We start from the raw sequence: 27,767 nt of genomic DNA, 5'->3' as shown, positions 1-27,767 counted from the left end.
GCACTGCTGCGCCTTCTTCACCACGCTGTCTGTGTGGGTGGACCAATTCAGTTTGTCCGTGATGTGTACACTGAAGAACTTACTACCATCTCCACTACTGTCACCTCGATGTGGATATGGGGGTGCTCCCTCTGCTGTTTCCCGAAGTCCACGATCATCTCCTTTGTTTTGTTGACGTTGAGTGAGGTTATTTTCCTGACACCACACTCTGAGGGCCCTCACCTTCTCCCAGTAGGCCGTCTCGTCGTTGTTGGTAATCAAGCCTACCACTGTAGTGTCGTCTGAAAACTTGTTGATTGAGTTGGTGGCTTGCATGGCCACGCAGTCGTGGGTGAACAGGGACTGCAGGAGAGGGCTCAGAACGCACCCTTGTGCGGCCCCGGTGTTGAGGATCAGCGGGGTGGAGATGTTGTTACCTACCCTCACCACCTGGGGGCAGCCCGTCAGGAAGTCCAGTATCCAGTTGCACAGACCCAGGGTCTCGAGCTTGATGACGAGTTTGGAGGGTACTGGGGTGTTAAATGCTGAGCTGTAATCGATGAACAGCATTCTCACATAGGTATTCCTCTTGTCCAGATGGGTTAGGGCAGTGTGCAGTGTGGTTGCGATTGCGTCGTCGGTGGACCTATTGGGGCGGTAAGCAAATTGGAGTGGGTCTAGGGTGTCAGGTAGGGTGGAGGTGCTATGGTCCTTGACTAGTCTCTCAAAGCACTTCATGATGATGGAAGTGAGTGCTATGGGGCGGTAGTCGTTTAGCTCAGATACCTTAGCTTTCTTGGGAACAGGAACAATGGTGGCCCTCTTGAAGCATGTGGGAACAGCAGACTGGGATAAGGATTGATTGAATATGTCCGTAAACACACCAGCCAGCTGGTCTGCGCATGCTCTGAGGACCCTTAGCACCTCTACTTCCAGTGGCTATGCCCCTCTCTCCTCTGTCTCTCAGAGTAGTAGCTGGTAAAGATTGTGTCTACTATAGTCTGAAGGACTGGGAAGCGCTCCCTGCCTTGCATGGCAGCTCAGCCCATTAATTACAGCCAGGGCCCTCCTGATCAATAAGTCAATTAAGCCTCCATTAGAGCGACATGAGAGCTGAGGCCTCCAGACACCTACTAATGCCAGACTGGAGAAAACTTCCCCACATTCCTGTGAAGCATCAGCCCGGGACTTTAATGACCAGAGGACAGCTGGTGCAGAACGAACACCATAATAAATAGGAAAATTGTGATGGGAATTCCTAAGCTGCTGCACTGACAGAAAAACAGCCATTTTACTCAAGACAATGGATCATTTAAATACTATCTGTGTCAGAGGACTCTGCTGCCTGTCAGAATAGAAAAGCCTTGAACACGTCAAATGCAAAGGTAGGGAAAACAAACAAATTTATGCTGGTGCAGAAACATCAATTTTAGGAGCTGCAATAGGCTACCACTGTTCTCCATTTACAGTAGGAATAGTATATTTTTTGCAGACTCCTCCGGTTCTTCTAATGTTGCTTCTTGCTTCCTGCCTCAACCCTCTCTGCATATCTGTAGAGTATCATATTGCCATGGGCAGGTCCACTATCAACCTCTCTCCATAGGGACCATCTTTACTGTGGAATCAGCACGATTTATAATGGCACTGCCAGGACTGATCTGTGTCTGGTTTAGAGGGGGTGTAAACTCCCATCAGGACTGTTCTAAGCCGCATACTTAAAAGCCAGACTCCGACACACTCTGCAGGCTAAATAACTTTCATTAAAGCTTTGCCAATAGGAACAAGTGTGCTTATCTCTTGACAAGCCACAGGCAAAATTCATTCATTAAGGAGGAGGTAAAAACAATGAGCAAATGTTTTGACTTCAGGGGAGATTCCAGGACATGACGGGGTTTAATTATTTGGTCTTTGTTTCAAGCAGGGTTTTTGTCTGTAAAGAACATAATCAGCAGATCGTGTAACCGGAGGTATTGTTATTAATCAAAGGAGGATTATCTTTCTTTTTATGAGTATACTTTGCTTTACATTCGATACATTATGATCACAGTCTATACTGAACAAAAATATATACGGAACATGTAAAGTGTTGGTCCCATGTTTCATGAACTGAAATAAACAATCCCAGAAAAGTTCCATATGCACAAAAAGCTTATTTCTCACAAATGTTGTGCGCAAATTTGTTTACATCCCTGTTAGTGAGTATTTCTCCTTTGCCAAGATAATCCAACCACCTGACAGGTGTGGCATATCAGGAAGTTCTGAGGGAGCGTGCAATTGTCATGCAGACTGCAAGAATGTTACTTTTCTCAAGAGAATTTGGACAAACTGTCAGAAACCGTCTCAGGGAAGCTCCTCTCCATGTTCATTGTCTTCACCAGGGTATTGGACTGACTACAGTTTGGCGTCGTAACCAAATTCAGTTGGCAAATACTCACCTTCGATGGCCACTGGCACACTGGAGAAGTGTGCTCTTCATGGATGAATTCCGGTATCAATTGTAAGGGGAAAATGGCAGACCATGTGTATGGCGTTGTGTGGGCGAGCGGATTACTCATGTCAATGTTGTGAACAGAGTGCCCCATGGTGGCATTGGGGTTATGGTATTGGCAGGCATATGCTACGGACATCGAACACATTTGCATTTTATTGTTGGCAATTTGAATGCACAACGATACCGTGACGAGTTCCTGAGGCCCATTGTCATGCCATTCTTTCGCCGCCATCTCCTCATGTTTCAGCATGATAATCCATGGCCCCATGTCGCAAGGATCTGTACACAATTCCTGGAAGCTGAAAATGTCACAGTTCTCCCATGGCCTGCATACTCACCAGACATGTAACCCATTGAGCCCATGTTTCGGATTAACCCATGTTTCGGATGCTCTAGATCGACGTGTGAGACATCGTGTTCCAGTTCCCGCCAATATCCAGCAACTTCGCACAGCCATTGAAGAGGAGTGGGACAGCATTCCACGGGCCACAATCAACAGCCTGATCAACTCTATGCGAAGGAGATGATACTGACTGCTTTTCTGATCCATGCCCCTACCTTGTTTTAATATATCTGTGACCAACAGATGTATATCTGTATTCCCAGTAATGTGAAATCCATAGATAAGGGCCTAATTTATTTATTTCAATTTCCTTATATGAACTGTAAATCAGCAGAATCTTAGAAATGGTTGCATTTTGCATTCATATTTTTGTTCAGTGTATAATTGCAGTATTGTTCTCATGGGGAAGGCCTCAGCATAGGGCAAATAAAATAGGACCACACCACTGGAGGACTTCACCGTAGGCATGAACAAACAAAATTGTAGACCTGCACCAGACTGGGCAGACTGCATCTGCAATAGGTAAGCAGCTTGGTTTGAAGAAATCAACTGTGGGAGCAATTATTAGGAAATGGAAGACATACAAGATCACTGATAATCTCCCTTGATCTGGAGCTCCACGCAAGATCTCACCCCGTGGGGTCAAAATGATCACAAGAACGGTGAGCAAAAATCCCAGAACCACTCGGGGGGACCTAGTCAAAACCTGCAGAGAGCTGGGACCAAAGTAACAAAGCCTACCATCAGTAACACACTACGCCGCCAGGGACACCAACACTTTGTAGCGAGAGTTCAGATAGCTGTTTTTCATCAGGAGAACTGATTGAGTGTGTGATGACGTGACAATGCATCTCTCAGCCATCAAGGCTGCGACAATGACAGGACAGCAGCGGCCACACTAATATGACATGTCTCCGCCAGCTTAATGAGCTGCTTGGGAGGCAGAGAAGGAGACAGGGTAGATGTAGAACACACTATTACCTGAAAATACTCCTCATGAATACTCCTCCTCAACACATACTGGCGATAGCTAGCTAACCGCTGGTGTTGACGTCAAATTGGGTTACACTAGTTATCTTTAAGATGATATGTATGCATACGATGTATATACATGTATGTATATATATATATATATATATATATATACACACACAGTATATATTCTGATTAGGACTGCTTGATTTATCTCCTACAATGCTAAACCTTGAAGCAATTAGACATTGGCTTAATGAAAATGTATTGAGTGAAATGTTGTGTGAATTCTGCAACACTGATGACATTTGACAGTTCATATGTTATACTTTTGCTATTAAGCAATCAGTGTGACAGATACAACCTACCTGCATTAGGAAAATGGATTATGTTTGTGTCTATTTGTGTGTGTGTGAGTGCGTGCGTGTTTTTCCAGTAATGGAGAAACAGATGGGTAAAACGCTCTGCCAGATTATCAGAAATTCAGTTTTCCACATCAAAAAATACTATAGTATACTATGGTATAAATAGTATAGTATTCACTGTAGTGTTTTGCGGACTTTCCTGTAGTTATTCACTGTAATATTTACTGTAGAATTTACAGTTAACTATATTATAGTATAGTATATTAAATACTGTAGTAAAATAACTGTAGTATATACTATAGCAATTAATGTAGTTTTTTGGCAGTGTTTTTGCGGACTGTTACTGTACTATTTACTATAGTGTTTTATTATCTTGGCATAGAATTGAAGGAAACCTACTGGATAGATTCTAAGAGAACATTTCAATAACCTGTAGGTAGTTAGGACTTGAGTCTGAACAGATAGTTCAGACCCTTTTCTATAACCTGTACGTAACACAGTATGGTCTATACTTGGCATGCAGATTTCTCACTCGACTGAAATTTACAGAATGGGTACCTGGAGGGAAATGGGGGAGGGTCATGCTTTTTCAATTTCAGTTAAGGAGAGGGTTAAGTATTGTTTAAATCTAGTCCAGGGAAGGGTCATGTAATTTATAATTGATGAAATTCCAATATTTCTAAGTGTTTTAGAATTAGTTGCTTATTATGCTATATGTGACTCGTTTAGGAAGCTAGGTGTATGTCGCTACTTCATAGGAGCGGCATTTGAATGTAAACATTTAGTTTTGATCAAAATGTGTTTTTTTGGCAGAAATGCCTTCTGGACCATTTGATGTGCCATGATAATAATGTTGTATTCCATCCATAAATACAAATAAAATTGTTAAATTACGAGCCTAGTTGGGTTAGCCATGGGAAAAGACAAGAACCCTCCCGCTAGCCGTAATTGGTTGAGATAATGGATGGGCTGAACATGACAGGAGATGAGTTTGGATTGGTCTGCCATGTAGCACACTTCTGTCTATAACGTGAGCTGTTCAGTATGTGTTGACAGTCCTTTCTACCGCACCATTTTTGAAAGATATAACATTAGCCATCGAGAACTACAAAGGTTTGGCTAGTTTTCTCAACAACAGTGATTCCCTGAATTTAGCAGGCACTATCGACAGATCAGTTGGAAAAAGTGATGGGCTACTTTCTGCACACGCCACGGTCAGTGTGAAACGGAGTGACTTGACACAACACTGGCCAAACAAGAAATAGCTACAAACAAGTTAAATGGTCCCAGTCTGCCATGAAGCATTCATCCATGTATGCAGGTAAGAGTCCAGCTACATTTTCAGATATAAGTTTCACATTTAGTCAGAAAGTTGTTTTTATTGCAAGTTAAAGCGAACCTGTTGAATCTATGGGGGCGCTATTTCCTTATTGGATAAAAAAACGTGCCCGTTTTAAGCGCAATATTCTGTCACGCAAAGATGCTCGACTATGCATATAATTGACAGCTTTGGAAAGAAAACAGTCTGACGTTTCCAAAACTGCAAATATATTGTCTGTGAGTGCCCCAGAACTCATGCTACAGGCGAAACCAAGATGAAACTTCAAACAGGAAATTAGCAGAATTTTTGAGGCTCTGTTTTCCATTGTCTCCTTATATGGCTGTGAATGTGCCAGGAATGAGCCTGCCCTTTCTGTCGTTTTCTGTCTGCAGCATTGTGACGTATTTGTAGGCATATCATTGGAAGATTGGCCATAAGAGACTACATTTTCCAGGGGTCCGCCCGGTGTCCTTTGTCTAAATTGGTGCGTAATCTTCAGCTGCGGGCATTTTCTCCTGGGATTCAGGAGAGAAAGCACACTTCCACGAACAATATATCATCGAAGAGATATGTGAAAAACACCTTGAGGATTGGTTCTAAACAACGTTTGCCATGGTTCAGTCGATATTATGGAGTTAATTTGGAAAAAAGTTTGGCGTTTTGATGACTGGATTTTCGGGTTTTTTTGGTAGCCAAACGTGACGCACCAAACGGAGCGATTTCTCCTAAACAAATAATCTTTCAGGAAAAACTGAACATTTGCTATCTAACAGTCTCCTCATTGAAAACATCTGAAGTTCTTCAAAGGTAAATTATTTTATTTGAATGCTTTTCTGGTTTTTGTGAAAATGTTGCCTGCTGAATGCTAATGCTAAATGCTACGCTAGCTATGAATACTATTACACAAATTACTGTTTTCCTATGGTTGAGAAGCATATTTTGAAAATCTGAGATGACAGTGTTGTTAACAAAAGGCTAAGCTTGAGAGCTAGCATATTTATTTCATTTCATTTGCGATTTTCATGAATAGTTAACGTTGCGTTATGGTAATGAGCTTGAGGCTGTATTCACAATCCCGGATCCGGGACTTAGCCATCCCGGATCCGGGATCGTAGTTAGCTAGCAAACATTAGCTTGCTGTCTCACTAGCTTGCTGTCTCACTAGCTAACGCTACATGTATGCAGGGGCGCAACTTTGGTTTTAGAAGTCAGGGAGACATAATATTTATTTATTTATATATATTTTTTATCCAGTCGGATAAACACTCCAAACAGCCTATCCAACCACTCAGGCATCCGCATGGTCCTAAAGCACACTGTTGCCTCGTTTTGTATCACATTCCAATGTTACAACTGGGGGGTACAAAAATGCAATTTCAGAATGTGGAGGGGGCATGTCCGCCCCCCCATCCCCGTCCCCAGTGAATGTTGCGCCCCTGCGTGTATGATCTGTGTAATGTCTAAACAAAAGACTCCACTTCGACCGGATTATTACATGACCCATCAAATTAGTCGGGTGTGTCTGGGGGTGATTACAGCCAGCGTATTTCATGAACATGTGTCTAGACAATAGTGACCCATCCACTTAGCTAGATGTGGATGGGGGGTGGTTATACCATTTCCTTCCCATGACCCATCAATTTAGACAAGTGTGTCGGTAAGAGTCATCTAATAATTCTAAAATATTTATCAATTATATTTTACCTGGACACTTTCTGTTATGATATTGAACTATGCAAGTAACCAGTTCACTTTAACGTCTGTATCCTGTGCATGTGACAAATAAACTTTTGCTCCCAGACTGGGACCATTTCTTTTGATATAGGGTGTGTGTTTTTTTTTAAGGGGTGGATCAGCTTAATATTGTGGAAAGAATGTTGCTTCCATCAATGTAATTGTCTGCAACATTTCCAAATCCCCATATATTTTTGGGGTAAATATATATATCCATACATGCATGCATACATATACACATATATACATACACATACCTATATTGACATACATACTTTTTTAAAGAATATACCTTTTTTATTATTATTCCCCGCAAACCCTACCACCCTTCCCCCAATTGGAGTAAACTAATAAACACTTCAGCTTTTACATCATCCATTTCGGATTTCTATTTGCCATATATTTTTCAACTGTGCTGTGATGCTTCACAAAATAATTGAACTTTTCTATTCTCATAGCTTCTACAGATTGTAAATTAAAAATAAACATTTTTGCTAAAATAATTATTATATTATTGATTGATTGACTATGGCTTTTCAAATCACCCAGTATTGCTATCTGTAGCGTTAGTTCTAGGCAAATGTAGCAATTCTTCAGCCATTCCTGGACCTGTGACCAAAGACGAGCTACATACAGTGCCTTGCGAAAGTATTCGGCCCCCTTGAACTTTGCGACCTTTTGCCAAATTCAGGCTTCAAACATAAAGTTATAAAACTGTTGATGGGAAGATGGATGGAGCCAAATACAGGACCATTCTGGAAGAAAACCTGATGGAGTCTGCAAAAGACCTGAGACTGGGACGGAGATTTGTCTTCCAACAAGACAATGATCCAAAACATAAAGCAAAATCTACAATGGAATGGTTAAAAAATAAACATATCTAGGTGTTAGAATGGCCAAGTCAAAGTCCAGACCTGAATCCAATCGAGAATCTGTGGAAAGAACTGAAAACTGCTGTTCACAAATGCTCTCCATCCAACCTTACTGAGCTCGAGCTGTTTTGCAAGGAGGAATGGGAAAAAATGTCAGTCTCTCGATGTGCAAAACTGATAGAGACCCAAGCGACTTACAGCTGTAATCGCAGCAAAAGGTGGCGCTACAAAGTATTAACTTAAGGGGGCTAAATAATTTTGCACGCCCAATTTTTCAGTTTTTGATTTGTTAAAAAAGTTTGAAATATCCAATAAATGTCGTTCCACTTCATGATTGTGTCCCACTTGTTGTTGATTCTTCACAAAAAAATACAGTTTTATATCTATATCCAATGTATCGTCCATGTAAAAAAACCTGTCTGATTAGGATGAATAATATCTGACAATACTTTTTTAATTCTATGCGCCAAGTATTTTGCTAGGATTTTTGCATCACAACACTGAAGTGTAAGAGGTCTCCAATTTTTTAAATGGACTGGATCTTTATATATACCGCTTGGGTCCTGTTTCAGTAATAATGATATCAGACCTTCTTGTTGCATGTCTGATAATCTACCATTTATATAGGAGTGGTTAAAACATGCTAATAATGGTCCTTTGAGTATATATAAAAAAAGTTTTGTATACTTCCACTGGTATGCCATCCAGCCCTGGAATTTTCCCATCCTTAAAGGCCCCAATTACATCAAGCAGTTCCCCCTCTGTAATTTGGCCTTCACATGAGTCTTTCTGTACAGATATTAATTTAATACATTAATTAATACATTATTATTAGGAAAAAAATCCATGCATTCCCTATTAACACTTTTTAAACTTTTGGTGCCAGAGAGAATGGCATAAGAAAGTAGTCAAGACGACTAGCTTGATTAAGCCTCCGCCAACGTATATCTCACTAGGTCAGTGTATTTAAGTCTCCATATATCTACTAATTCCAATATATCCATGACATTCATGATTTCCTTAAGTGCCTGAGGGTGAAAGTTTGTAGTGTGATTTCCTTTCCGGTCCATAGAGGTACAGTGCCTTGCGAAAGTATTCGGCCCCCTTGAACTTTGCGACCTTTTGCCACATTTCAGGCTTCAAACATAAAGATATAAAACTGTATTTTTTTGTGAAGAATCAACAACAAGTGGGACACAATCATGAAGTGGAACGACATTTATTGGATATTTCAAACTTTTTTAACAAATCAAAAACTGAAAAATTGGGCGTGCAAAATTATTCAGCCCCTTTACTTTCAGTGCAGCAAACTCTCTCTAGAAGTTCAGTGAGGATCGCTGAATGATCCAATGTTGACCTAAATGACTAATGATGATAAATACAATCCACCTGTGTGTAGTCAAGTCTCCGTATAAATGCACCTGCACTGTGATAGTCTCAGAGGTCCGTTAAAAGCGCAGAGAGCATCATGAAGAACAAGGAACACACCAGGAAGGTTCGAGATACTGTTGTGAAGAAGTTTAAAGCCGGATTTGGATACAAAAATATTTCCCAAGCTTTAAACATCCCAAGGAGCACTGTGCAAGCGATAATATTGAAATGGAAGGAGTATCAGACCACTGCAAATCTACCAAGACCTGGCCGTCCCTCTAAACTTTCAGCTCATACAAGGAGAAGACTGATCAGAGATGCAGCCAAGAGGCCCATGATCACTCTGGATGAACTGCAGAGATCTACAGCTGAGGTGGGAGACTCTGTCCATAGGACAACAATCAGTCGTATATTGCACAAATCTGGCCTTTATGGAAGAGTGGCAAGAAGAAAGCCATTTCTTAAAGATATCCATAAAAAGTGCTGTTTAAAGTTTGCCACAAGCCACCTGGGAGACACAAAACATGTGGAAGAAGGTGCTCTGGTCAGATGAAACCAAAATTGAACTTTTTTGGCAACAATGCAAAACGTTATGTTTGGCGTAAAAGCAACACAGCTGAACACACCATCCCCACTGTCAAACATGGTGGTGGCAGCATCATGGTTTGGGCCTGCTTTTCTTCAGCAGGGACAGGGAAGATGGTTAAAATTGATGGGAAGATGGATGGAGCCAAATACAGGACCATTCTGGAAGAAAACCTGATGGAGTCTGCAAAAGACCTGAGACTGGGACGGAGATTTGTCTTCCAACAAGACAATGATCCAAAACATAAAGCAAAATCTACAATGGAATGGTTCAAAAATAAACATATCCAGGTGTTAGAATGGCCTTGTCAAAGTCCAGACCTGAATCCAATCGAGAATCTGTGGAAAGAACTGAAAACTGCTGTTCACAAATGCTCTCCATCCAACCTCACTGAGCTCGAGCTGTTTTGCAAGGAGGAATGGGAAATAATTTCAGTCTCTCGATGTGCAACACTGATAGAGACATACCCCAAGCGACTTACAGCTGTAATCGCAGCAAAAGGTGGCGCTACAAAGTATTAACTTAAGGGGGCTGAATCATTTTGCACGCCCAATTTTTAAGTTTTTGATTTGTTAAAAAAGTTTGAAATATCCAATAAATGTCGTTCCACTTCATGATTGTGTCCCACTTGTTGTTGATTCTTCGCAAAAAAATACAGTTTTATATCTTTATGTTTGAAGCCTGAAATGTGGCAAAAGGTCGCAAAGTTCAAGGGGGCCGAATACTTTCGCAAGGCACTGTATCTCATAGCCCTGAACCGACTGGGATCCATCCTTTGAAAATAGCACACAGTACCATTTAACGAATTGAAGTAGATCAACTGCCAAATGCATTTCCATCGCCCTCACCTCGATTTGTATTATATATAGCTGTGGATCATCCTCTATTGTCCCTAACATCTTTTACTCCTCCGCAACAGTTGTGGGATACACACATACACCCACACACACACTCAACCCTTTCCCCCCACACAACCATAAGCTCACATTCTCAACAATTGCACCATCCCAGAGCCCAACTCAAGAAAGGTATTGATTTACAATTTACAAATGCACTTACAGTTGCAGCTGCATGAGAAGGCCTGCAAGACCTCGCAAGAAATGGGCAGAAAATTAGAGATTTTATTAAATGATGGAGGTCAAATGTACACCTTTTCCCTGAAACACCCACAATATTCCCAAGCATCTCCATGCAGTCAGACTTTGATTTTGTGCCACCAGGGTCACAATAATATACCCCCTCTCTGAATGTCCGAGTGTGACCCCCTCCCCATGGGTTACTGCAGCTAGTGTTGCCAGCACTGCCACTGTCTGGGTGGGGGCACCCCACTGGAATCCCCACCGGCTAGGTACAAGGTCGTCAAGGTTCTTATTAGCAGCTTTGAGAATTTCCTTGTGTAGTATGCTCTCCCTTTAGGGGGCTTTGGCTTTGCAGGACCAACCCTGCCAAGCAGGCACAGAATCTTGAGGGGGCAGCGCTGCTCTTGGTCTCTGACCTCATTTTGGCTGCATACAAACAGCTTACAGCAGGCACATAAAACAGTTAGGGACTTCTCCTTAGTATCTGGGTCATTCAGGTGGGTGTCTAGGGTATAGGGTCGTGGACCGTACCATTAAAATAGGATCATAAATAAATAATTAGATATAATTTATTTTAAAAATGTAGTTCCCCATGATAGGACAATAAATAAATGAAACGTATAATTTATTTTAAAACTGTTCCACCATGATAGGACAATAAATAAATAAGAGTACAGTATATCCATCATCTGAACAACATTGAAAGCCCTCTCATACCCCGGCTCACAGCAATACATTGGTTCTGGGATATGCAACCATTTCCTTTCTCACTCAACACCACACTTTCCCAAACATAAACAAACACACCACACCATCCACACATATTGAGCCTTCTGTTTACTGATTTTATCTTCACTATGTTGAATTAGTGCTTGTGTGTTCAATTAGTTATATGTGAAGATATATAGAAAAGCTATATATTTTTATTGTATTGTTACAATCCATAACCGGGCTAGAATTGTGTTTCATTATTTTCCTCATCTATGAGAACTTTGTACATTTTAAAATAACCATGGAGTAGTCTATATATAGGGTGTGTTTACCACATGGCCTCACATGCGAATCCTGAAAGAGATGGGTGGGGCTAAGGCTTAAGAAGGTGTGAACGATGCTGAATGGGTGTAGACAAAGAAGCACTCTCCAGTAGGTGTACCAAAACATTCAAAGACCATTTTCTCAAAAGTGAACAACTTTTAAAGCAGAATTACTTTCCCATTGTTCCTCAACTGCAGTGCATGATATACCATTTTCTAGCTCTGAGTCTCCACTTTTATCCAATGTAAAAAACACAATTTCAAATGTTTCTACATAAGACCGAATCAAGGCGGTCAGTCACATATATCGATATATGCCCCTCTGCTCTGATTATCCGCTGTGCACGCAATATCAAGTGTGCTTATAGGCTATTTAGTGTGGTCTCAATCAAATGATCCATAGCCTATAGGCTATAAAGTACATGTTCGGAGAAGCACAGACCAAAGTTATATTTCTAAGATAGCTGCTTGGATTGTGTAAATAAAACTAGCCTGCATTACACACTGCAATGGATATTCCAGCCCTGAGTCCCGGCTGCCTAACCAATGACTGTGCTGTGTAGGTATACGGTGGCAGTTCAGGAGGAGAGTCAAAGGCTTCTTCGAATATATTTTTTTGAGTAGACCTAGTCCAACAAATGCATCATCATCTTGTAGGCCTAGTCCAACAAATGCACCATCTTGTGGAAAGACCTAGCCTATATCCTATGTTCTGTTCAGTTTGAGAAAGAGAGCGCGAAGGTGAGGACCGGAGGTCAACTTTAATAGCTTGCTTACTATAATTGATTTTTAAAAACAATATATTTATTGCCCATGGTGTACTGTATTTATCAGAGTTATTGACCTCACAATAAGCCAGATTCAAGTAACTTACATTGTGGTGCTGAACCTTGAAGCAGCAGCCACAGCACAATGGATCGGAACTGGACACCTCATGATGCTGAAAGTAGGCAAATTCGAGTAGGCATGATTAATTTCAACAACTTAATTTTAATTAGACATAATTACTAATAAACAAGAGGGCTTTGTGTTGGAGCCTATTTCTTCCTAATTAAGAAAAAAGACAGACAATATTAGGCTATAGTCTGCTATATACACAGATTTTTTGGGCAATTCCTCCACCCACCATGCACTCTTTACATAGCCTAACAAGACTCGAATTGAGGGGGTATGTGTTCCTCCTGCGAGGATCCACGGTCCAGAGCTTCCGGCGACGATCCCCGCAACAGAGCCGCCATGGAGGATGACGTATCTGCGAGCGGAAAGGGTACTTCACCCCGCACCGGAGCCGCCCACTACGGTAGATGCCCACCCAGACCCTCCCCTATTGAGTCAGGTTTTGCGGTTGGAGTCCGCACCAGTGGGGGGTGGGGGGTACTGTCACGCCTTGACCATAGAAAGCTGTTTATTCTCTATGTTGGTTGGGGCGTGACTGTGACTAGGGTGGTTTATCTAGGTGATTAACAATCTATGTTGGCCTGGTATGGTTCCCAATCAGAGGCAGCTGTTTATCGTTGTCTCTGATTGGGGATCATATTTAGGCAGCCATTTCCCCATTGTGCTTTGTGGGATCTTATCTAGGTATAGTTGCCTGCAGCACTACTTTGAGCTTCACGTTTCGTTTTATTGTTTTTGTTCTTTGAGTTTCTCTTTCAAATATAAAGATGGAAACATACCACGCTGCATCTTGGTCCACTCCTTATAACGACCGTAACAGTATGAGAGGGTATGCCATAGGTCTACCTTTTATTAACTGAAAGTAACCGAAAGGTTGCAAGATCGAATCCCCAAGCTGACAAGGTAAAAATCTGTCATTCTGCCCCTGAACAAGGCAGTTAACCCACTGTTCCTCGGCCATCTTTGAAAATAAGAATTTGTTCTGAACTGACTTGCCTAGTTAAATAAAGGTAAAATAAATTTTAAAAAATTAAAGAAAATGTAAAAAAAAGATTTTGAAGAAAATAAAAATTATGCGATTATATAAAGTGATGTATAACAGCCCTTTGGTCCGCGATGCCTTATGCTAGAATCAAGCAGTAAAATACCTGGAAAGACGTGACTCCGATGCATATGGGAATATCATTGTTTTGTTTCTTTGATATTCAGAGGCTGAGCTACAACCTTCTATAGCCGAGGAGACAAAAAATTGACTTTGTTTGGGAAGTAATCTAATTCTGTCAATATCAATTGATTAAGTTATTCGCTTTCTGTACAATAAAAGATGTTTAAACCCAGACAGCTTTTAGGAAAACATTTGTGACCTTCTCTTGTTGGGTTAAGGCATGGAAGAAGAGTAGCCAACAGTACAATTTTCAGCATTGTTAGGTGAAAAGGTAATGCCTAACATTTAAATTACCATGCTCAGATTCCTAATGAAGTCTCAGATTTAATTATTTGCAAATAGGGAGTTTTGTTTTCAGACAAGATACACTCATTTGGCATTGGACAAATATGATAAGATGAACACATAGGCTTATCTCTCTGTCCATTCTTAGCTAGTCATTTCAGAAATTTGTTTGGTATTACTAAAAATTACTATTACACTTTTCTTGACACCCAGTGTCATATCAAATTATAACACGGTCATAATATGTCATAACAACTGACATAACTTGTCAAAATATGGTCATAACACTGTCATGGCCCATAAATGTACACCTGCCGTGACATATATTGCGTTACTTTACGGCTGGTTATGACACCTACATCAGAGTGTCAAAACCAACATTTATTCAAATTTGTTTATTCCCTGACAAGAAGTTTTTTGTTGTGGTAATGAACTATTTAAAGTCAGATTTGTTTCATCATATTTTAAATAACTTGAAGAAAATACCTTTTGTGACACTGTCATGAAGCATTATGACCATTCTGTGTCACTTCACATGGACTAAGAAAATACACTTTATGACACTGTCAAGAAGCATTATGACCATCATAATGCCGGATAGGCCAATCACGTACATACCCTGATATCAGTCATCATAAAGAAGAGCATTGGGGTAGGTGCATGTCTGACATCAATGTGTGTGCAATTACAATGATAATTTAATATGGTCAATTCAAAATATATATATACAGTTGAAGTCGGAAGTTTACATACACTTAGGTTGGAGTCATTAAAACTCATTTTTCAACCACTCCACAAATTTCTTGTTAACAAACTATATTTTTGGGAAGTCGGTTAGGACATCTACTTTGTGCATGACATAAGTAATTTTTCCAACAATTGCTTACAGACAGATGATTTCACTTATAATTCACTGTATCACAATTCCAGTGGGTCAGATGTTTACATACACTAAGTTGACTGTGCCTTTAAACAGCTTGGAAAATTCAAGAAAATTATGTCTTGGATTTAGAAGCTTCTGAGCTAATTGACATAATTTGAGTCAATTGGAGGTGTACCTGTGGATGTATTTCAAAGCCTACCTTCAAACTCAGTGCCTCTTTGCTTGACATCATGGGAAAATCAAAAGAAATCAACCAAGACCTCAGAAAAAAAGACTGTAGCCCTCCACATGTCTGGTTCATCCTTGGGAGCAATTTCCAAACGCCTGAAGGTACCACGTTCATCTGTACAAACAATAGTACACAAGTATAAACACCATGGGACCACGCAGCCGTCATACCGCTCAGAAAGGAGACGCGTTCTGTGTCCTAGAGATGAACGTACTTTGGTGCGAAAAGTGCAAATCAATCCCAGAACAACAGCAAATGACATTGTGAAGATAATGGAGGAAACAGATACAAAAGTATCTATATCCACAGTAAAAACGAGTCCTATATCGACATAACATGAAAGGCCGCTCAGCAAGGAAGGAGCCACTGCTCCAAAACCACCATAAAAAAGCCAGACTATGGTTTGCACATGGGGACAAAGATTTGGTCTGATGAAACAAAAATAGAACTGTTTGGCCATAATGACCATCATTATGTTTGGAGGAAAAAGGGGGAGGCTTGCAAGCCGAAGAACACCATGCCAACTGTGAAGCATGGGGGTGGCAGCATCATGTTGTGGGGGTGCTTTGCTGCAGGAGGGACTGGTGAACTTCACAAAATAGATGGCATCATGACGAAAGAAAATTATGTGGATATATTGAAGCAACATCTCAAGACATCAGTCAGGAAGTTAAAGCTTGGTCGCAAATGTGTCTTCCAAACGGACAATGACCCAAGCATACTTCCAAAGTTGTGGCAAATTAGCTTAAGGACAACAAAGTCAAGGTATTGGAGTGGCCATCACAAAGCCCTGACCTTAATCCTATAGAAGATTTGTGGACAGATCTGAAAAAGCATGTTCAAGCAAGGAGGCCTACATCCTGACTCAGTTACACCAGCTCTGTCAGGAGGAATGTGCCAAAATTCACTCAACCTATTGTTAAGCTTGTGGAAGGCTACCTGAAACGTTTGACCCAAGTTAAACAATTTAAAGGCAATGCTACCAAATACTAATTGAGTGTATGTAAACTTCTGACCCACTGGGAATGTGATGAAAGAAATAAAAGCTGAAATAAATCATTCTCTCTACTATTATTCTGACATTTCACATTCTTAAAATAAAGTGGTGATCCTAACTAACCTAAGACAGGGCATTTTTACTAAATGTCAGGAATTGTGAAAAACTGAGTTTAAATGTATTTGGCTAAGGTGTATGTAAACTTCTGACTTCAACTGTAACATAACAATACTGTTGACACGTAGATTGTGGTGTAATGGAATGTTTTGCCTTTGCGTGGTAAGTTTTGTGGGTTTTGACACTCTTTTGAAAGGTGTCATAACCAGCCATAAAACAAGTCAACAAATGGTCATAACAGGTCTAAATATATGTCAGGTTGTGCCAGCTGTTATGACATATTATGACATGTTATGACCATGTCATAGCGTGTTATGACACTGGGTGTCAAGTAAGTGGGTGTCAAGTAAACTGGGTGTCAAGTAAAGTGTTACCAAAAAGATTCTGCTAATATGTAAAATTACGTAGAATTGCATGAAATGTTTATAAAAGTGTTGTTTTTTTCTCTGACCTGTAAATACGATGGTTCATGCAATGCTTTTACTATAAAGTAGATCTTTCCACCCCTACACTTGTCCACGGTGGTCTGTGAACCCACAACCTTCTGGCCAGCAGCCCTGTACACTATTCCTGCGTTGCCATGTGATGCTTACAGGACGAAGAACAGTTTCTATAACTGCATATCTACGGCTCTGGTATGTTGAAGAAGTGAGTCTAAATGGTAGACATGTTGTCTGCTATCCACTTTATGTTTTAATTCTTATTTTGGGTATAAGGGAGGGTAAAAAAAAAAAGTCAAGCGTTCAGGGAGGGTTTAGTTAAAATATATTTTGTTGAAGGGAGGGCCATTCATTTTCATTTCAGAGACGTCAGATTTTCTCTGTGTAACCCTTATTAGAAATATACTGTAGTTAACTTATTGTGGGGAATGGACATGGTATATACAAATGCAATACTGTAGAATTTACTATAGTTAGAAAAGTGTGTTTTTGATGACATTACTGTAGTATTAGGTGAAGTGTTTTTGTGTGGATAATACTGTAGTATTTACTGTATAATTCTACAGTGTACTACAACATTCTATAGTAAGTACTACATGATCGAAGGATACTACAGTGTGTAGGATAGTATTCTACTGTATACCACAGTTGGCTATAGTAAGTACTGTAGTATTCTGTAGTAAACTGTAGTATTTTTTCATGTGGGTTGGTAGAAGAATAGAGAGAAAGTAGAATATTTGATAAAATAATCACTTCAAGCATCAACCAAGCTATCTAAAAAACAATTCAAAACCATTTCCCTTTCCCTTTGTATCTAATCATGTTTTTTTTAAAGGAGCACACACTCCTTAGATCTCATTATTTGGAGGGGCACCATTTGTTTTCTCCAGTTAAGGGCCAATTCGGAGGGGGATGATCAATGATGTGTCTCCCAATGCTGCAGTATCAGTGAACCTGCCAGGAATGGTAGCACTGTTGCTGTCCCAGTTCCTCCCTCCTGGAGCCTCTATAGAATGCAGCCTGCAGCACTGTCTAGGTCATTACAGTCTCACAGAGACCTCAGAGTTCCTGAGACCTGACCATGATGGATCTGTGGTCAGCCCATCCGCTCATCCATCCGCTCATTCAATCCTGAAAAAGATCTCAAGAGCTCTGTGTGACCTAATGCACTTGGGAAGAGAAGGGCTACATTAGGGACTATTCCCCTGTGTTATTTTAGGGAACTGACATTATCAATAAAGTACGATTTTTTAAAAAGCGGCTCATGTTGCTGTTGTGATTTTGCCTAAACTATGAAAGGCTATTCCCCGCAATTAAAGTTCCTTAAATAGAATACAAGTGTATATACATTGCATTCCCTGCTGCTGAAAAACATCCCCACAGCATGATGGTGCCACCACCATGCTTCAGACGTGACGCTTGGCATTCAGGCCAAAGAGTTCAATATTGGTTTCATCAGACCAGAGAATCTTGTTTCTCATGGTCTGAGAGTCTTTTAGGTGCCTTTTGGCAAACTCCAAGTGGGCTGTCATGTGCCATTTACTGAGGAGTGGCTTCTGTCTGGCCACTCAACCATAAAGGCCTGATTGGTGGAGTACTGCAGAGAAGGTTGTCCTTCTGGAAGGTTCTCCCATCTCCACAGAGGAACTCTGGAGCTCTGTCAAAGTGACCATTGGGTTCTTGTTTACCTCCCTGACCAAGGTCCTTCTCCCATGATTGCTCAGTTTGGCCAGGCAGCCAGTCCTAGGAAGTGGTTTGATGGTTCCAAACTTCTTCAATTTAAGAATGATGAAGTCCATTGTGTTCTTGGGGACCTTCAATGTTGGTGAAATTTTTTGGTACCCTTCCCCAGATCTGCTACTCTCGGTGCGCTACGGACAATTCATTCGACATCATGGCTTGGTTTTTGCACTGACATGCACTGTCAACTGTGGGACTGTAAAAAGACAGGTGTGTGCCTTTCCAAATTATGTCCAATGTGAGTGGATGCATGTTAGTCTGAGTACCAGTCTCCTAAGCTAACATTCCACTCCTTGTCATTGCTTTGGTACATGACATGGAGTACAGGGAGTGGATTAGCTAAAGAGACTGGTACCCAGGTTAGACGCACGTGGCATCTCGGCAACTTCGAAAAAAAACAACATTATATCCGAGTTGTGCCCGTTATCACACTCGTATCTGCCCTCTCATTGGCTAGAAAGGTCCCACTTGCCTCCTCCCGACTGCCTTCCATTTTTGAAGATGTTTCTTTTCATTGTTAGAGCAGCCAATGGAGTATATGGTCCATATAATGGATAATCTGGTTTCACACATCCCCATGTGCTACATTCCCCCCTCAAACTTACTCAACAGTGACCCAAGATTTGAGCTGAGCACAACTATAGATCCCGGTCACGGCACCTCTGTAAAGGACTGCACGTTTAGTGAGCAAGGGTAAGGATGCTGAGGAGTAAGTTTCACACATCCCCATGTGCTACACTTCCATATTTTACCAGTCGGCACTATGTGTTATTTCTGAAATAAGATTTAGTAAATGGTACAGAATTCTGTCCAGGGAACTGTCTCACAGCATGAGGTCTGAGAGAAAGATATTAGAATTTCAGTACGCTTCCCACACACACACACACACACACACACACACACACACACACACACACACACACACACACACACACACACACACACACACACACACACACACACGTACTAAACAAACACTGAAACATGCCATAAACGAACACGGTCTGTCAATGTGTGGGACTAAGATAGAATTCTCTTAGATACAATGTTACTCATACCGTCATTAGAGACTGTAAGCCATAAGTAGCAATGTTATCCTCAAATGATCCCACCAACTCTGTTGCATTAGATGATTCTGTTGCATTAGATGGAGCTACCTGAGGAGACAGTGATTATGTTTCCATGGGTACCACTCCAAGTGCATTGTCTCCTCTTTCCTATGGGCTTTCTGCTGGATGAGTTCTGTAAGCTCAATGTGTGTGTGTGTGTGTGTGTGTGTGTGTGTGTGTGTGTGTGTGTGTGTGTTGTCGTGGAAATTTCCTCTATTTACCAAATCATGGGAGCAAACCACACACACAAGTCAGAGTTAGTTATAAAAGTCCATCTTTAATTATATGAGCTCTATCACAACCCTGTGACTCTCAGATCGATTCAGTGTCTAACCATGAATTCTCTGAGAGCCCCTTCCACATTTCAAATGAGGTCCTTTATAGTAAAGACACACACACGGGATAAGACAGCATAGACATAATACATCGTTCAGCTTTGTCTACTTACTCAAACCCCAGAACCATAAACCAACCCTCCATATCACTTAGATACAACCAACTCTAAATACAACCAATCCTGGACAAGCTCACGGAGAGGAGAATGATTCCAGACACTGCAACCTTCCTTTCCCCACTATGGGAAAGGTAGAGAGTGAAAGATATGTTTACATATGATGACACTTTGACCTCTCCCCTCTCAGCGGCCCAGGCAACTTAGTTTTGACATAGAACAGATAACTGCAACCTCACCACAGAATTATACAAAAATACCATTCTGATGAGAATTAACTTACACATATTTGATGAATATAAAACATCTTACATATGTTACCAACAAATTCTGAATCTTCCCTAACAGTGTGTGTGTGTGTGTGTGTGTGTGTGTGTGTGTGTGTGTGTGTGTGTGTGTGTGTGTGTGTGTGTGTGTGTGTACACGTGTGCATGAATGTGAGTGAGTGTGAATGTTGGCACGTTCTGTGCATAGAGATCCTGTCTGTGAGTGAAATTTAGAGAGAATCCCCCCTTCCTCTCATCTCCCCACACACAGGTAGAATAGCAGGACAGTCAGTGTCATATTGGCTGCCTGCTTTAGTTGTCAGACTTTGTTTTGTGCAGCAGGGCTGAAATAGTGACGGGCGATACGAAGGACAGTTGCTGCAATTTGCGCCTTCCCTAACCGCTAAGTGAGCTGTGATACCCCCAAGGAGGAGGTTGTCTGTATCCCTGGCCAAACATTGTCAGCCTCACAACCCTCAGCATCTCAGAGGTGTCAACCGCAATGTGACAACAATATGACAGATGAAAAAATTACTTGAAGCACACAAAATTACAAAAACATTTGCCAAATATGCAAATGAACAGCAATTCCAAATCCTCATGAAAGTTTTCACTCACTAACTGTATACAATTTTTAAATCTCTTTCATGTTATAACTGCATTATGTCATTAATTTAGTTATAGACACCTTCACAACACAAACTTTCTTTAGTCTTCATCCTCAAGCAAATAACCCAGCACCACAGCAAACCAGCAGCAACTCTAGCAACTCTCTGCTTTCCCCTCAACCATGTACTGTACATCCCAGCCCCCACTCTACCGAAGAGCCCAAATCCCTCACCCATGTTCATTGTCTTCATCATTGTCTTCAACTACAACCAATTGTAAAGGACGTCACACTGCTTGCTTAGTGAGGGCCGCTTCCTCCTGATCTGGCTCTTATGAGGCTGGAACGCAGGACATCTGCCTCGCAAACACACGTGACCACCCTCCTGAAGCGTCTTTCCCAGTCGCGCCACCGAAAAGCTAGCTATTCGGCAGCGCAAGTGGAGACACTTCAGGATGAGGAGTGAGGTCAACAGATCCCCCATCTGCTACACCAGCACATTCACCCAAACAACACAAAGCATCACTCACTCTGGTTCATATAATTACTACAGACATTGTGCACTGGCAGACCGCCAATTAACCACCTGGATGTGAAGTAGTTCAAGGCAAGCAAAACATACATTTTTAACTTTTTGAAACAATCAAACGACTCTCTGCTAAGCAGATCGTATATACTGTAGCATCAAGATCGTACCGAACAAGATTGTTCACAGGACAAAAACACATTCACCTGTTCTGAATTTCAAAGTCTCATTAAGAGCTACAACACAGCCACACACTGTCCCATGTAAACGGACACAAATCTAATCAAATGTTTAGCTCACATGAATGTGAGCTAAAAGATGACAAGGCAGCTGGCAACGTGCCCAGTGAAACAGTACAGTAGCTGCTGACATACAGTAAAGTGTTGACTTCTCCTCAAACAATATGTCACTCTGGGTGAGTAGAGCTCACCTTCATGGTGCATCCCTGTGTCGACCGTGTTCTTCGCAGCACATGTGTGAGTGTGTGTTTAGTTTGTGTGTGTGTCCTGGGCAGGAGCCGCACTCTGTTTCCCACAGGGGAGGGAAAGCTGTCCCCTCACACGCTGCTACTCCTGTTTGCTGGACAGCGTCCAAATGAAAGGTATAATGTAGAGTAAAGAAACAGGACGCTACTGAGTCCTGGCATGATGCTATCAATCTCCCCCCTCTCCATTTCTCCCTCTCCTACTTCCTCCCTCTCTCTCCCGTTCTCCCTCTCCCCTCTTTCTATCCCTCTATTCCTCACACTTCTCCACCCTTTAGATGGAAACACAGATATCGAGAGAGATTGGGAAAGATAGATGAGATGGTCCATTCTCCTCACCCCTCCTAACCTTTATGATCCACCCCCTCTTTAATTCCATCCAATACAAATCCTCTCCAGCCCTCCTCCCTCTGTTCAAGCCATACTGAGTGAGAGTCTCAGCCAGTGGCAGACTGGTGAAAATAACACCCTCTGTAGCTTCTCAGTTCTTTTCACACAAAATCAGACACAGGCATTGACACACTGTATAAATTGATACATGCATATGCATGATTAATATTAAGGAGCTCACATGAATCCAAAGGAAATTGTCGTCGACAGGTCTGTACCAGACAAATTATAAATCCTCAGCGAGTATTATCAATTATAAACTGTGTGGTTCAAGCCCTGAATGCTGATTGGCTGACAGCCGTGGTATATCAGACTGTATATGATGAGTATGACTTACTGCTTAATTATACAGTTGAAGTCGGACGTTTACATACACATAGGTTGGAGTCATTAAAACTCGTTTTTAAACCACTCCACAAAATTCTTGTTAACAAACTATAGTTTTGGCAAGTCGGTTAGGACATCTACTTTGTGGATGACACAAGTAATTTCTCCAATAATTGTTTACAGACAGATGATGTCACTTATAATTCACTGTATCACAATTCCAGTGGGTCAGAAGTTTACATACACTAAGCTAACTGTGCCTTTACACAGCTTGGAAAATTCAAGAAAATTATGTCATGGCTTTAGAAGCTTCTGATAGGCTAATTGACATCATGGGAAAATCGAAAGAAATCAGCCAAGACCTCTGAATTTTTTTTTGTAGACCTCCACAAGTCTGGTTCAGCCTTGGGAGCAATTTCCAAATGCCTGAAGGTACCACGTTCATCTGTTCAAATAATAGTACGCAAGTATAAACACAATAGGACCACGCAGCCATTATACCGCTCAGGAAGGAGACGCATTCTGTCTCCTAGAGATGAACGTGCGAAAAGTGCAAATCAATCCCAGAACAACAGCAAAGGACCTTGTGAAGTTGCTGGAGGAAACAGGTACAAAGGTATCTACAGTCACAGTTAAACATGTCCTATATCGACATAACCTGAAAGGCCGCTCAGCAAGGAAGGAGCACTGCTCCAAAACTGCCATAAAAAAGCCAGACTACGGTTTGCAACTGCACATTGGGACAAAGATCATACCTTTTGGAGAAATGTCCTCTGGTCTGATGAAACAAAAATAGAACTGCTTGGCCATAATGACCATCGTTATGTTTGGAGGAAAAAGGGGGACGCTTGCAAGCCGAAGAACACCATCCCAACCGTGAAGCACGGGGGTGGCAGCATCATGTTGTGGGGGTGCTTTGCTGCAGGAGGGACTGGTGCACTTCACAAAATAGATGGAATCACGAAGAGAGAAAATTATGGGGATATATTGAAGCAACATCTCAAGACATCAGTCAGGAAGTTAAAGCTTGGTCGCAAATGGGTCTTCCAAATGAACAATGCCCCAAGCATACTTCCAAAGTTGTGGCAAAATGGCTTAAGGACAACAAAGTAAAGATACTGGAGTGGCCATCAAAAAGCCCTGACCTCAATCCTATAGAAAATGTGTGGGCAGAACTGAAAAAGTGTGTGCGAGCACGGAGGCCTACAAACCTGACTCAGTTACACCAGCTCTGTCAAGAGCTGATGGTAATTTACCTAAGACAGGGAATTTTTTCAATGATTCAATTACAGGAATTGTGAAAACTGAGTTTAAATGTATTTGGCTAAGGTGTATGTAAACTTCCACTTCAACTGTACATACAATGCAAATGTGTAGATTCTTAACAAGTGGGCAACAGCAAAGGAAAGACATAATGAACACTATTGGTGGCGTGGAGTGGCGAACTGTCAGCTATGTCCTCAAATCTCATGTGAATTACATCAAAATTTTACCAACAGGCTAAGAACCTACACAGAAATGTATTGTATAGATGAAGATTTAAAGCCACAATGATGACAAAAGAACGATCGGTTTTAATATTACAGGTGTCATGATGTGGCCCTTTCTGGGTGTAGGTCGTGGCTTCCGCCTCTCTGACCCTCTCCTACATCCAGGTTCTGTTTTCTCAGGTCGTAAATTCCTGGCAGAGACTCTCTTCCCCTTTTCATGCAGAGAGAGAGAGACCACAGAGTGAACAAAGGATATCACGTGGCCAAACTCCTAAATCCCCAAAATGGGAAAATGAAACTATATGTCCACTTGTGAGAATGTGGGAAGGGTCCGTGGACACTTAAGGGACAGTTATGTTGAGTGTTTTTCATTTGGTGAGCTCACAAAGGACAGGAAACACACATAACTATATAGCTGAATGTGTCCATTTCTCAATGAAGGTATTTGCATCTAATTCATGTATACAATTAATGAGTAAAGATGAAACTATTTGTGAAATGATGTAATGTGATGTTAAACCTTTAATTTCAGAGAATTGTATTCCCTTTTTAAGTTTAACTAAGTCATTGGCCCACCCCCGTGAGCACAGACATGATTAGGCGTCATGGAACCGCCCTCTTCTACTGTTACGAATAAAAGCCCCTCCTAAGAAAATTATTTTCAGACCAAGCAAACCCACAGCGTGAGCTGTGATTGCGAATAGTTATTGAATTCCTAACCATACCACGTGGAGCGGAGCACTGGCTACACGGCTGTAAGTGGTTAAACTCTGAGACTATCGATCCCTACAGAATAAGAGCAAATCTTAGATTCTAATTACTAGTCTGCAGCTAGAAATGATGTAAACCTGGGATGCGAATACCGCCAACCGCCAAACCACCTATTCTATGAGAACGTTTTTGAATGGTACTCTAAGGTATTCATTCTAACCATGAAAGGCTGATCTTCAGGGAAACAGAAAGAGAGAGAGAGACTCGGATGAACTCTCCAGCAGATGGACCGGATTCCAACAGAGAAGACAACAATGACATACACTGTAAATATGTACTTGCAATTATTCTCAAATGAGCGGCCATTCATATGCGAATGATTAGCATTTCAATGTATATGATTATAGACTGTGTAATGAATCCATTTTGTTTTTCCCGCTCTCTCTCAGTCCACACCCCCTTCCCTTTGTCCACCTTGCCGTCATATCGGTTTAGCCCACTAGGGAATCTTCCCTATCATTGTTAGTAACCAATATCTAGTGTTTGTTTGTTTATGCATTTCTGTGATTATTTAGTTAGTTAGTAAATTAATGATTAAGCCAACTGGTGTATGGATGATTTGTAGTAGAGGCTGGGTTCGTGCAACAATTTACGACGTTCAGGTGAGACTGACCTGAGGTAAAGAATAATTCATTAATAGAAGACTAATTGATCAGATATTAAAATATCTGAAGAGCTATATTCAGATAATTATAACAGTGTAATCTGAAGAGTTTCCGTGGTGCCCGGAATTCCTAGGTAATTCAATTTACGATATTAGTTTAATCACGTAATAATAGTTACAGAGAATTGATTTGATAAAAGAACAGTCTTCACCTTTAATGATGCCAAAGACACGACACAGGATTAACTTAATGATCTATTGAAACTAATCAATTAGATTAATATGTCAAAATTCTAAGTAGATATACACAATGTCTCCCATTGTGACAGTGGCACTGCAGTGTGTTTGTGCAGTCAGGGAATGAGATGCTGTTTCTACTTTGTGTGCCAAGAGAGAGCGTTAGAAAGAGAGAGGGCAGCTGAATCGCAACACAAGTCTCCCTACACTGTGCACTGACTGAAAATTGTTTAAGCAACAATTACCAAGCTATTGCAAAGTACATGCAGGGCGGCACACTAAGGTTGTGGTTAGGTTGTGGTTAGAGTGTTGGACTAGTAACCAAAAGGTTACAAGTTCAAATCCCCAAGCTGACAAGGTACAAATCTGTCGTTCTGCCAATGAACAGGCAGTTAACCCACTGTTTCTAGGCCGTCATTGAAAATAAGAGTTTGTTCTTAAGGGACTTGCCTAGTTAAAAAAAAAAAATACACAAAAACACTTTGTATTATGACTCATGGTATTTCCACAGTCTGATTTAAATTATCATCCTGTCTTGGCTGTGAAGAAACTTTGATCAAAATGTAATGTTTTGTAGACTCATGAACACCCTATCAGAGCATCAACCTTCCCTGCAGCACTATCATAACAAACAGACACAAATGGAGGACAGTCTCATCACACTGTTTTCCTAAAACACAGGCAGATCTGCCATTGACCTCCATCACCAAACAGAAGTAAATTATTTGTGAGGGTGTCATTGTGAGCATCTTGTCAAATCCATAGGTGTCTAATCTGTTTTCTGTCTAGTCTTTTGGGATTGCTAGGTGTTTACCCCTCCGTCTGTCTATGATATTCCTTCTCTAACCTGCCAGATCTGATTTGTTATTTTCGTTAGATCTATCAGAGCGCCCTAGCTGAATTATCGGATCCATCGTTGTCTTTGCTCATCTGTCTGCTATGTCTATCTAGCTAACTGCTGATCTACTTTGCTGCTGTTCTATCGGATCTATCGCTGCTATTCAACCTTAGTGTGCTTTACAGTATTTATTACTGACTGGACAGTTCTATCTCACACATCTCTATTCTAATTGGTCAGTGCTATCTGATTCTAATTGGTCAGTGCTATCTGATCTACAGAGTGCACCTGTGTTGTGCTGTGTTAGACAGTGAGTGTAATGTGTGCAGTTCTGGACAATGAAGCACCCAGCTGACTGACGATCAAATGGGGAACAATAAACATTTCACAGCCCCAAAGCCAGGAAAGCCATAAATCAGATCATTGGGAATGAGAGGGGGGATAAAGACATGCTGTATACTACTTGAGATGGGTAAAGGGACTGGCCTGGCAAGCATGTTTCCCACAGATAACAGCTAGCAGAGACAAAAGCAGACTACCACACCATCGTGCCTTCGAACTACAACATCTCATACAATACAATAGAGCCCTCTATGAGTATGTAATGAAGCAAAAACAAAGCCATTGATATTACAACGCATGGTTCAAAATCACAGACGACAGCTTGAAAAACAAAGAATTAACGAACAATGATGCCAGTTGTTTGATCAAATTGACAGATAAAGACAGCTAACTATCTCGGAATGTGTTCACGGAAAAAAAAACAC

General features: G+C 41.2%; 1 protein-coding gene across 2 annotated transcripts in view; it reads right to left on the bottom strand.

Annotated features, from left to right (window-relative positions):
• Positions 1-27,767, bottom strand: part of LOC110502560 (inactive phospholipase D5-like) — a 105,799-nt gene that overhangs the window by 47,802 nt on the left and 30,230 nt on the right. Inside the window, exon 1 of one of the 2 annotated variants that reach the window (XM_021580679.3) lies at positions 22,290-22,572. The exons of the other annotated variant lie outside the window; for it this stretch is intronic. Coding sequence (XP_021436354.1) covers positions 22,290-22,295 — 6 coding nt within the window. The 5' untranslated portion in view covers positions 22,296-22,572. Of the gene's footprint in view, positions 1-22,289; positions 22,573-27,767 lie in introns of those variants that run through there. 2 annotated transcript variants of the gene reach the window in all.

Source organism: Oncorhynchus mykiss, chromosome 23, assembly GCF_057628025.1.
Source record: "Oncorhynchus mykiss isolate SJ-2025 chromosome 23, ASM5762802v1, whole genome shotgun sequence".
In the NCBI taxonomy this organism is placed as follows: Eukaryota; Metazoa; Chordata; class Actinopteri; order Salmoniformes; family Salmonidae; genus Oncorhynchus; species Oncorhynchus mykiss.
The sequence above is the reverse complement of the archived record's forward strand: the minus strand, read 5'-3'. Positions and strand labels throughout refer to the sequence as shown.